The 13,078-nt window shown below is 36.7% G+C and overlaps 1 protein-coding gene across 4 annotated transcripts in view; it reads right to left on the reverse strand.

Moving 5' to 3' along the window:
• MTMR10 (myotubularin related protein 10) overlaps positions 1 to 13,078 on the reverse strand; it is a 36,235-nt gene that overhangs the window by 17,883 nt on the left and 5,274 nt on the right. For all 4 annotated transcript variants that reach the window (XM_082768912.1, XM_082768915.1, XM_082768913.1 and 1 more), the window contains 3 exons: positions 5,354 to 5,490; positions 3,583 to 3,655; positions 959 to 1,101 (listed from right to left, as the gene is read on the reverse strand). In XM_082768912.1, coding sequence (XP_082625038.1) covers positions 959 to 1,101; positions 3,583 to 3,655; positions 5,354 to 5,490 — 353 coding nt within the window. The remainder of the gene's footprint in view (positions 1 to 958; positions 1,102 to 3,582; positions 3,656 to 5,353; positions 5,491 to 13,078) is intronic.

A 13,078-nucleotide genomic window follows, 5' to 3' on the forward strand; every position in this document is an offset into this window, starting at 1 on the left:
TGCTTCTGGATCTCTGTAAGAGAGCAGAAGGTGAAGAAGTGATAAATTGGGCATCATGCAGTTGATAACTGCAAACAGACTTATGTCTGGGCAGATGGTGCTTAGGATTTACACGGTTAAGCTCAAATTTGATCCTACTGAGAGGGGAACTCAACCTCTGTAAGCAAATTGGGTCACTCCTTACAAAAAGACTGCTGTGTCGTGCTTGGCCACAGTGTGGTGCCATGGAGGTCAGAGGACATGTAACTCAAACAACATTCCAGAGCCAGGAGGCTGGCCAGCTAGTTTTATGTAGCCTAACCACCTCTGATCAGCAGAAACTTACCGGAATTTTACCAGGTTAAACAACATTGTAAGACTTTGTTGGAACTTATGGCAACTAGTGTTAAAATTGGGGAAGGAATGAAATTTCTAGTAGTGTACAGAAAGAGGTAACTCCTCAAAAGGCATGCAACGCTAAGACAACATGGAGAAAGCACATTTTTTATGTAATTAGACAAATCGGTTGTTTCAAAAGATTATCAAAGAACTTGCTGTGCAATGTCTATCAGAAGTATATATAAGATAGTACACTTTACCTATGGCTAAACTAAGGTTACTGCTTGCTGAAAACGTGTCAAACAATTTCCATATTGAAATATAAACGCTGTTATACAGCTGTTGCATAGTATTTTGATTCCAGTATTTAAAAAAAAAATCTTAAGTTAGTAATTTTAAAAAATATAACATATTACAAGAAATGTAGGTTTATCTAACATGAAAAGAGTTAACATGTCATCTTAGATTTTTTTAAAAATCTACTAATTTTCACTCTAAAATCTAGATGCTCTGCTGCAATATAATGCAATTAATTTTCAAATCCATCCCCTCCACCACTATTAAAACACAAAATATTATTAGCATACCTGTTGCTACATGTAACGACTACAAGGAAAGACTTCATGAAAAGATATAATACCTTTTTTGCACTTTCAGGACCTGCTTCATCGAAACGAAATCTGACAATACGGAAGTCTTTGCAATAAATGATTAATTCAGTTGGATTAAATTTAAGTTTTTGGTTGGGACCAAGAACCTTCTGTTTCCTCTTGGTGTCATTCACTGTAAAGAAAAGACAGTTATTGGACCGTGCTTTGTAAGTATACAACACAAGACTGGCTCAAACACAGATACGGTGGTGTTGCTATAAGCAGTTTCTCATTTAATCGTATGATTCAACTATTCAGTTTAAGTAAGAGCTCGTATAGGTCCTCCTGTTGATCAGTCTCCTTTCAAACAAGTGGCTGAATTACTGTTTCCCATACGTCTGGATTATTTATATGCATCAATGACAACTTCATAAACAAGTAATTAACATTCATTATTTCAAAGAGTAATTTGTGCTCCCAGACAGATCATCATATACGCTGCAATGCCCTTCTGATGTACAGTAACTGGCAGAAATGCTCAGTTTTTTGGTTTGTTTTGTCACTTGGATGTATAAATAAGCATTCAACTTAAGACTAACTGCATTTCTTACTTAAAACCCAAAAATGTAAGTATAGTAAATTGCCAGGTGGCCTAGGCCTGCATAGACAGGCTGTGTCTCTTGGCCTGCGCAACCCCTTTTCAAATGGAGAAAATTAAATTTTATAAAACTAAACACCAGAAAAGCCACAGAGATTTTGTGTGTGGTAAATGGGAAAATTGGGGCACATAGCTGCTGAATGATGAATTACCTGCAACCAGCCAGCTATGGCATCTTCTGGGTTAAGCTAAAGTACTTCCATGAAACAGAAGACAAACGTTTTAGGACAGGATGGAAATTAAACATTTATGCATTAAGCTCTTTCATCTCCTGGGAAAAGGGTGGAGAGTTTATGGCTAGACAAGGAGCCAACAACCACTATAAATACTAAACAGTGTTATCTATAGCTTACTTTTTCTATACTGCAGTTTCTTCAGGCATTTCAGATGGACTAACAGTTCTTTTCAGAAACACCTCTAGCACCTTTCATGCTCCTTATGCCTTCAGCTGGATCTTGCACTTTCTAAACTGCTGGGTTAAGATCTGGACCACAAACTCAAAGGGCAAGGAGCACAACTGAAAGAAACAGCTCCTACCTGGCCCGTGTGTATGTTTGTTTGTTTATATAAAATCAATACACCTTCAGCTATTCACCTTGAATGTGACAACCATCAAACAACCTCCTCTGCAGTTTTGGTGAAAACTCTCTCAGTTCTTGTCAGTAAAAGCTTATGCTTCACTAAAATTAGTGTAAGACTGCAGAAGAACAATAGAATAATAGAAGAACAAAGACTAATTTCCTCAGGTATGTGGCAGGAAACACTGCCATCTTGCTCTACAGAACTTCAAACTTTAACAGAAAAGCTAAACAGAAAGGGGTCCTAGATAACTTCTAACATTCTTCCCATGAAACTGCAAACATTCAGGCTATTTGAATGTTTAATCTAGGGAAACATGCAGTAAAGAATAACCTAGAATCCATTGGCTTTTATTCTGAAACGAGTGCAACCTCTGAAGCCCTCCCATTCAAGAACAACACATGGCACATGAGAGAAGACAGAATTAATAGAACAATCATTCAACGTTGATTAGCTTTTCCCCCTTACTTAGGGGAATTTATTATATGGGAGTTTGTAAGAGATGTTAAATGAGAAGACTGCAACACCATGGTTATAAATCTCTCTCCACACAAAACTGTCATCTACAGATTTGCACTGTTTTGTCACAGCTACCTGGTAATTTTGAAAAAGGGCAATAAATGTGGGCCAGGGCAAGACCATGTAACAGGTCAATAGAATCTCTTCTTAAAAAAAAAAAAAAAAAAAAAAAAAAAAAGAACAAACAGACCACATTTCTTCTTAGTGTTCTTCCTCAGACACATATTAATCTTTTCACTGCAATTAAAACCAACTTCCAGAGTGGAAACGGATTACTGGATGACTTTAGGTACTGAAAACTTATAGGTAAGTAATGATTTACATTAAGTGTAAATTAAGTGCAATTAGAAAGCCAAGTATTTAACAGCTCTTACTGTAATCAAGATTTGAAAACTTATTATCTAAATGAAATTCTTTAGCTAAAAGACAAAGAACATTATCTTTAGCAAACTAGTTAGCCTAGAGTATGCAACAAATCAAAAACAGGTTCTTCAAATTATGCTTAGTTACTTCTTCAGATTAATGGTGCATTACCATCTGTAGGTTTGGAGGACCATTGGCTACTAACCTGCCTAAGGGTTAGACAAAATCGAAAACCCAAGCATCTATCTGTGTTGTGGGATATCCCAGGTATGTGTAAATTGTGTAAGTGATGCATTTTTTGCAGTCCAGTGTATTTAAATGGAAGAGATTTAGATGTTTGGAAGACAGGTTGCTAACAAAACGTGTATTGCTCTAACAGGTGTCTATCCTGGAACCCCTGCTGATTCAGTACTGTGATTACATTTAAAACCAATACAAAGACCCAGCTAAAGACCCGCCTGAGTGTCAACAATTCTGCACAACCTAACAAGCAGTTAATAGCTTTAAATCAATAAGTTTAATGTCTGTCATCCTGATTAACGGTTTTTGACATACCTGTGACAATCTGCTCAATGCATGTTAGTGGGACATCATGTTCACCAAGAAGGAGGTTTTTATAATGGAATTTCTGAAACACATGAACTCATAGCTATTAATTGCAGTTCTCAACCAGATGATACACAGCACATCTTTGAAGAAACAATGATAAAAATCAGGCATGCCTAGACTTTTCTGACATGTACCACCCTTCCCTATTCACAGGCAATTAGAAGTACTGAAACCATGCTTTCTTGTGTTGGTGAAAGCACACCAGAAGTCTGCAAACCCCTGTGGAATATGCAAAAAAAAAGTTTCACTTTTGCATTGAATTTACTAGCCTAAAAAATTGCTGGTAGATATTCAACGAGCTGAAGCGTAAATTTATATATGTAAATATAAACTATTACTGTAGTCATCCGCTATTAACTCCGTTACTGTAATCATAAGAAAGAAAAAAATATGAACTTGACTTTCATGAGGACAAACCCAAAGCTTTCTTTTCATACTATCAAACAGAATTAAACAGATTAAATATGAAGAATTATTCCTCAATGCTAGTACAGACTTGTTGGATTCAGAGCACTCAGTTGTCCAGACAACTGAGTGCTCTGAATCCATCTTGATTATAGTATGCTGCATGTGGTCACTCACCACTTTCAGATAAAATAAAATCAGTAACTGATCAGTAACAAAATCAGTAATTATTCCTCAATGCTAGTACAGACTTGATGGATTCAGAGCACTCAGTTGTCCAGACAACTGAGTGCTCTGAATCCATCTTGATTATAGTATGCTGCATGTGGTCACTCACCACTTTCAGATAAAACAAAATCAGTAACAATCTCAATTTCAGTCAGTAAAGATTTGAGAAGGAAAATACAACTGAACAATAACAACCCTACATGTACTTAACATGCACTTAAATCAATAGCCATTGACACATTGCTTTCAGAGGAACAAGCTTTCAAGATCTTCTACTTTGGCTTATTAGAACAAAGGCAAAGATATTTAGCCAAATTTGATAAATAAGTTTTGACAACTCCTTCATGACAAAGAATAGTTCTTGTCATGAAGATTTCATTTTTTGAAGTAGCTTTTGTCAAGTATATTAACTGATATTGAAAAAGTATCTATCTACTTTCAGAGCTTGCCTACGTAAGAGTATTTCTTTGAAAAGCCCAAAATGAAGGCAGAAACAACTGTACTAGTGAAAATAACAAAGCTCACAATTCTGATTTCCAAACAGTACCATGGGCTGTGCTGTTCAAAGAAATCTGATTAAGGCTTTTAATTTCAGATGTTCTGCTTTGACAAAGGCTTGATTTCTTCCTTCCCTTTTGTTGTCACCTCATCTATGATGAAAGCTCATTTCACAGTTACTTTGTCCTCTCTCAGTTATGCCAGAGAAACTTGGACACATTAAAGGCTTTGCTGATTTGACACTTGTGTAAGAAAAGGAACACTTGCAATTCTCCTCCTTAAGGAGGAGCACGTTTTTATATAATTCCTGCTTCACCTTTTCCCATGAACTTCCCAATAAAGCCTGCATAATCAGAGGTAACGGGAACTGGCTGTACTTCCACCCCAAACTCACTCTATTCTCATATTCTCAGTGAAGGGATAGAATAACAACACATTGAGAATAAGACAGTTTAACCTCATCATTCAGCTTTCTTTGTTTTAGAAGGTGTCAGAGCTATATCAGTTTGAGATAAGAAGGATTTAATGAGAATACAAACATTCTATCATCTGTTGGCACAATGTAGTAATGTGAGCAGTAACAAACCTGTAGTGGCATTGGGTCATCTGTAATAAAGGAAATCTTGAAGTTAGTGCAAACCAATTTGCCCCACAGGTCATATTGACTCGTATCTGTTGCAATGCATTTTCTCACAAAATTGACTTCATTTACCACAATTTCACCTAAAACAGAAAAAGGGGAGGGGGAAAAGAATAGCCTATATAAATCTCAAAACTACACCAATTTTAAGTCTGTGGTACCAAGAACCCCCTCTTTATCCCATTTCAGTTTATATGCAGCTTCCGGGTAATCCCTGTGTTTAATTAACACCATTCCAGAGAGAGGAAGAAAACGATAAAAAAAAAAAAAAAAAAAAAACTACCTTTCCAAAATAGGCATTCTCAATAGAGAACAACTCCTTTTCTATACCCAGAGATTAAAATCTGCAGTTCACTATTAAAAATTCATTGTTTAAAGGACAGTGTAGTTCAAACCACAGGCATATGTTAATGTACTCCGGATAGCATTTAATTTAAAAACTGAAATTAGCTAGCTGTAGTTAAGTGCTTTTAGAGACCATTATGAACTTCGTGAATTCAGAAGATTAGCGTACAATTAGCTTTGCATTTCTAAACTGATGTTCAGGTGATTCCAGAAAAGCAAAACTGGAAGACAAACACGTTACACACTCCTTGCAGAATTTCACAAGTTCCTACACAGCTTCTACTGTGACCATCTGATGAAGGAGGCCAAGCCAACCACATCAGTTTGCAGAACAGAAGGGCCAGGTAATTAAAAAGCCATTAAGTTATCTGAGATAAACTTTGAAATAAAAAAGCATACAGGCAGATGTAAATAAGGACTATCTAAATAAAAAGCAAAGGAAATAAAAAGGTAAATCCCTGTATTTAGGGCTGCTTTTTAGTCTCACAACAGAGGTTTCTGGAAGCTAAATGGTAATTTCATTCTCCATGAAGAAAACAGTCGTTTAATTTACTCCTATATAGGGCTATCACTTCTGTCATCACATAACCACTTCCTTCTGCTGCTGTAAATAGTGTGGTAGTGGAAGCGTGTTCAAGAAAAGTGTAATTTTATTTTAGCTGTTGGCTTTTTTGTTTGTTTCTTAAACAAAGACTAAGGACTAAAGTTTGCTAAAGACTAATTTGCAGGCCATACCTAGTCTCCAAAATGTCATCTCTATGTCCTATACTTTGCAAGAAAACGGTCTGTTCTTTGAGCAACTATTACTAACGGCAGTACTCGGTTATCTGTACCCCCAACAAGTAAGTATATAGCTTTAAATTCATCTACCTTTGCTCTACTGATACAGAGGAGGTTATTGCCCCCAAGGAACCATATATTCAGAGACCTCTCCTTAGCATTCCAAACACTGGAGCACCTGACTCTGGAAATGCACATTTCGCTACTCTCGAGTTCTGGTCTCTGTGCATGCTCCTCACCCTAAGCTACTTAGCCAAGCTGCTGCGTTAGCTCGCTTGCCCCTAACATGATGGGGCATTATTAGCCTGCAAGTCACCAAAACCAGCAGCAGAGTTCCTCCTCTTAGTTCAGCTGTCATAAACAAACACAAAAATCGATTGGATTAACTGTGGCCTTGAGCTGGCAGAATTACGGTGAGTGTTCTGGAGGGTTGTGGGGTCCTTTCAGAGCTAGCAGGTGTAAGGGGATGACTTTCACTGACCGATAGTTATTAGGTACATATAACTATAACAGAAGTGGGAAGAGTTGGGAAGGTACTACAGGGATAAGCAGACATGCTGGAGCTTAAAACTGTTTTTCTCAAACATTACTAAACTATGATTAAATAAGCCTTTGAATTTTAGGAAAAAGAAAAAAAAAAAAAAAGATTCCAGCAGCTTCAGTACAAATAGTTAAAGTTCAGCCAAGTGCACAGCAATTGAAAACAATGTCTCATTAATAGGGTACATGAAAAGGACAGGGCCTACTCCTGTTAAACATTGAAATGAAAATATTTCAATACTTTTAGCATAGTCTGGCCTGAAGCCTCTTGATGTCCAGTGTTCTTCCTAATAAACTACTTGCCTCGATAACTGCAAAAGCACAAACTGTGTATTTAAGCAATTCCTTCTCACAGTCGGTGTTAATCTTCAACTATTCAATGCTGAGTTCTCAGTCACATTCTGCCTGCCAAACGTCCTCCCTCCACAAGTCAGTTCTTCCAAACCTAAGTAGTTTATAGTCTTGCCTCTCTCAAGTACACTGGTACATCACTGCATTTCTAATAAAAAGACACGGAGAGCCAAATATACCATAAAATGGAAGTGTCAGAGACAGGTGTTTTCCATATAACATCCCCTTATCTGTTAAGAAGTGGAATATTTTTTTACTACTGTGCACTCTTGCTAAAAGCAAATTACTATTACCAAACTATTTCTGTACTTTGCATCTCTGATGCTATAAAACAGTAGGGAAATAAGAGACCCGTTACTGTTCTCATGCAAAATCATTCCATTAGGATAAACTACAGTTTAAAATATGCCTGGCGCATTGTTCTCTTTCATAAAGCCAGTCCTTTTTATTTCTTTCCTCTGTTCCTCATAATTGTGTAGCTACACTACAACATGCTAATACGAATACTGTCTTAGTGCAACTTTATTTATTTGCATTTCTTCCAACACAAATACATTATAGATTTTTTGGCCTCACTTGGATCTTCTGCTTTGCAGAATTTTACATCCCTAACAGAGCTGTCAGTTTTGAAGGTGAGTATTATAACAGGGCAAGACAGAGAGTATGCACAGAGATTTCAGCTGAAGGGTTTAAACATATTTGCAATTGAAGCATGAGAAAGTTTGCCATGCAAATGCAAAGGAGATGCAGTTTTCAAAAGCCTCAGACTGAATTTGTAAACAGTAGGTGTGGAATTTTATATTGACCCGACCTTCATCCCTCATTTGGATGTCTACACAGAGAAATAGAAGAAGGTGTAAGCCTTCCAAACTTAACACAACTTCAGTAAAGTTGCTAAACAGAAGTAGTACCAAGCCGGTTTTATACAATGAAACCTTACTGCAGTTGTAGTTCAGTAGGTGATTTTTCTATACAAGTGTCAACAACAGAGCTATTCAGAGAGATTACACTGCACATTTTTACAATGTAGCTGCTGCTTTTTCCAGTAAACAGTCACAAGCTGTTCCAGACACGGAACAGCAGTCAACACTTCCATGTGACTTGAACAGTCAAAGAATGATCTCAGGAGACAAGAGCAGTTTGTTTAAACTCTGACAGGAAACCAGAAGAAAAATTACAGGTTGCCACCCTTAAATATAAAGCCTAGTCGTGATTATAAAAATATTGCTACACCGAACACATGAATCACAAAAATAACAGGGAAGACTAAAGGATTTACCCAACACACACCTTCCATGGAAAACACAGCTTCAGAAACTGCTACATTTCAGACAAATCCCGCTAAACATCCCAAAAGCACACATAATTTGACTTGCCCATATTTAGATGCTCAGAGAATCTGTGCCATGTTACGTACCTAATCCTCCACAATACACAACACGTGACAACCCACATGCAATTCAGAAAGTGCAGCAAGCATGCACAAGAACAGGAGGCAGAGAGGCAAAACTAAAAAAGCTGAATTAAGTGATCGGCAGCAGAATCACTCATCAATGTGCATGGCAGCTGTTGTGCATGTTCTGCACTTTTTTGTTCCTCCACATTGGAATCTGGCTAGAAGTGAGCCTGGTCTAGCATCCTCATCCACTAATGCTGCAAGTGATAGCACCCAATTAAGAAAACAGCAATACAGCTTGTTTGTGCAAGAGAGACACTATAATGTTCTCAATAAAAGAGTTATCTTAAGTCATCATTTAACAATTAAAAACATGCATTAATGAATTCACTTGTATTTAGAAAGATGCAAGTCTAAAACTGTTCCAAAATGGTTAATGAACAATTAGCTTTTATAAGTTGCTGCAGAGTGAGTTTTCAAAAACTGTTTAACAAGTAGCTGAAACCCACAGCATCTTCACTCATTTGGCCACAGTTTTTCTTGCGGTTAGGTTACAAAAATTGTACAGGTTTATTAGCATGCTCTAGGCGTTTAGATGTAAATGTCACTAATCCATTTGTACAAGGAATCTTCTGTTCAGTGTGCTCAAGAAAAAGTAGCTGTAAGCTCATGAAAAAAAAAAATTCTAATTTTCATGAGCTCTTACAACGTATTTAGGGATGCAGGTATTATAAAGGCCAAAGAGCTGCACAATACAATAGATATCACCCATCTTCCCCCCCACTTTTCCAGTATATTCACAATTATTTAGAAAATAATCTATGCTTAAGTTTCTGTACATCTGCAGAATGCAGAACAAAGTAACAAAAAAAGGACAGCTCAATACTGTGATTAATGGGGAATAAAACCCAGTTTGGACATATTCCATATGCATTACTTTTGAACAGGAGAACCTTGCATTTCTGTCCAAAATCTATGCTCACCACTGTTTGGTCTGTTTTAAATGCACAGCACCAAAAGAGCTTGCTTTGTCAATGTGATTAGAAAAAATGTTATTAAAATATCATGTAAGATTACACAGTTCTTCTAGCGTGCTAACAAAAAGTAACATCATAACTAGCTTAGTTAAATTTCAGAAATAGCAAGGAAAAACATAGCAAAACCAGACTTTTTGGTCGAAGTCTTCAAAGAAGAACTATTCATTTACTGTCTGTAATTACAAGATTTAAATGGGCATTTGTCCAATAATAGATAACAGCTGTTAATCTTGAAAAAAAGAAAAAAAAAGAAACTGAACATAGGAGGGCTCTGAAAACACACTGCTTTTCTGAACTCGCATGGGATGCTCCACAAAATCTTCCAATGGAAAGCAAAGGATGAAAGAACATAAAGCAGCCAACCAAAATTTCATGTGGTGAGAACGTCCATCCATTACAAGGCAGGCTCTCATCAGCAACCAGATCCAAAGCAAACTATTACAGCAGATTCCAATTCTTGATCACACTTTTTTGAATTGTTTCAATCCAGCATAAATCTGTAATACTACTAAAATGCAAACAGTTCATGTTCGTTCCCATCTCAGCCCTTGTGCAGCACTACCATTTGAGAAAGACTTTGTTATGCATGTAAGAGAAATGACTTGGTTGAAAAATTATTCTGACGTATTCCCCCCCCCTCTTTTTTTTCTTGTCAGTCCTGATATGAACTGAATTAGGTCTGATCTGGCTTGTGCTACAGTTACCTAAACACAAGTGTCAGCACAAAGTCGTTAATAGAAGAACACATCTGTAATGATGAAAATGAAAGAATGAACTGTTCTTCTTGGCATCCATATGGATTTTTAGGCTGAATTAAAACAATCACAAAAAAAAAAAAAAAAAAAAAGTTTAGCAATGATTTGGTCACAGTTCCATAACATGAGCAGGACAGAAGCCAGCGAGTAGAAAGTGTTTTGGTTCTTTTCAGTCTGGCTACATGAACAACAAATTCCCAACTCCTAACTTAGTTTAAACAGTATAATCAGGAACAATCTGAGATGACTGCTTCTCAGGCTTTTATAACTACGTCATCAACACAAGTTACAGATGCTGTTCTGAACTTGTAAAATACTTAATTTTAAGGCAACCCTGAGGAAGTCAATACAGAAATACACCTTCTTTAGAAATTAGTTTGCTGAAAATTATTTCACTGGAAGTGAATGCAATTGCCACGAGACCAAAAAAAATGAAGTTTGGTGAACTGTCAACTCAAAATCTTCACTAACATTTTATTCCCCTTCTGGTCTTTATGACATGTGGCATTAATGGAACTTATCTGCAAAATGTACATGGTGAAACATTAAAATATTTAATTGTAAAGTGCGTTTGGACTTCCACCTTTAAGGAATGTTTTTTGTATTGCACTACAGCTAAGCTGCTGCAAATGGGAAGTAACTTTTGCACAAATACTTAAAACATATTACTAATCAGAAACCATAACAAATACATGTTATGTATTCATAACAAAGAAAGCAGAACTGACTCCACCCAGTAAAATCCACTTGTAAGACAGTATCTGGAACTTAGATCTTGCATGCAGACTGCTTTGGTAGCTTTGGTAGTACTTGTATGATGCCATGCCTTAACAATAAATAAATAAATAAATAAAGGAAAAACAAAACAAGCAGTTAACTGAGCCCAAAGCATGCCTGAAGATTCAGAGTCAAACAAGCAAACAAAAGAGCTATAATAGTAAAGAGCACTTACTATATACTTACAGTAAGTGATGCCTCAATTATTCTAAATATAACTAAAATGCCTGGTTCTTTTCTAAACTTCTTACAGTATGAAAGATGAGTTTGCAGAAAGCTGCTGTTTCAGTTTTCAGATCTAGAATTTAATTAAATAAAACTTTTGGCAAACTGCTTAGTATGAACTAAAAAACCCTACATCAGAAAAGCGTTATGGGAATGTATTATTTTCCAACCAGTCATTCTCATTTCTCTAATTTAGCTGTTCTGAAATGTTGAAAATAATTTCACGCTCACATATTTCACTGACTCCTCAAACACAGTGAAATTACAAAGGTTTTCACTCAACTAATACCACACACCAACTTTAATAATAAAAAAATAGAAAACTTTTACATTAACATTTAAATTTCAAATAAAAAATCTGAAGCAGGAAAAAGCCTCTAGCCCTGCAATATGTCTTAATCAGCTGCACAATGAGTAAGAGAGCCTCAGTTAGCAAACCACTATGCTAGAAATGAGAATCAACAGTCAAGTATGCTTTGGAAATGAGCAGTACCTGACTTCACACAAGCTCAATGTAGTTACCAGCACTGATAGGCCCTCACTATTCACCACCAACAGATGAAGAACGCAATACCTGAATATCAACAACTCATTCCACAATTACACATGGAAAGGGCACTGACAGTAACAACATTATTACTTGTACCAAGCAATTAAAAAACCCCAGTTTCCAATTTGAGGTGCTAAACCAAAGAGGTTACACCTAGTATACAAGAAAAGCAGACCTGACAAGTCTCTAGGGTTACACATTCAGCTCACTAACTTAGTCTCTGCTTCTCACCCCGCTGTCACAGGGCTGGGGCTCACACTCCAACACCCTGACCTCTCTTCTTCAGAGCTCGGATATCAGAAACCAAATGAAAATGCCAAGAAAGAGGCACGGGGGTTCAAAGCAGACAGGACATATCTGGGGTACTACGTGCAATAGTGTCTCACCAAAGTGTACTTCAAAGTGTACTTTCCTCCTCCTATCACAAGATGTATTGCAGCTGCTGTGGAACACGAGTCAATGCTCTAAAGATTTGCAAAGCAAAAAAAAAAAAAAAAAAAAAAAAAGAGAAAGATCTGGAAGCTATCTCAAGAGAGAATCAGATACTTATTGATACTGTCTTAAAAGTTCCCACAGTTAAACTTCTACAGTTGCCTATCAAAGGGCACTTGTATAAAAAATAAAAAATAAATCCAAAACCAAAAAGCACGTGGTAGAGCCAATCCAATTGACATTATTAAACAAACAAAAAAATATATCCATTAGTGAAAATCTTGAACGCAACATGCAGTTACAACTCATCAAGAAGACAGCACCTCTGTTCAGAGGTGATCAGAAGGATGATGAGAGATAAGCAAAGCTTCCTTGTTAGTACCAACTAAGAAGGCTGTGCTACAGAAAGCGAAACACCAGATGTGTGCCATAAGTCTGAAAATCACGAGTCACATGGATTAGAAGAGTAGAGTTTGATGTTTG

Source organism: Aythya marila, assembly GCF_965140915.1.
Source record: "Aythya marila genome assembly, chromosome: 11".
NCBI lineage: Eukaryota > Metazoa > Chordata > Aves > Anseriformes > Anatidae > Aythya > Aythya marila.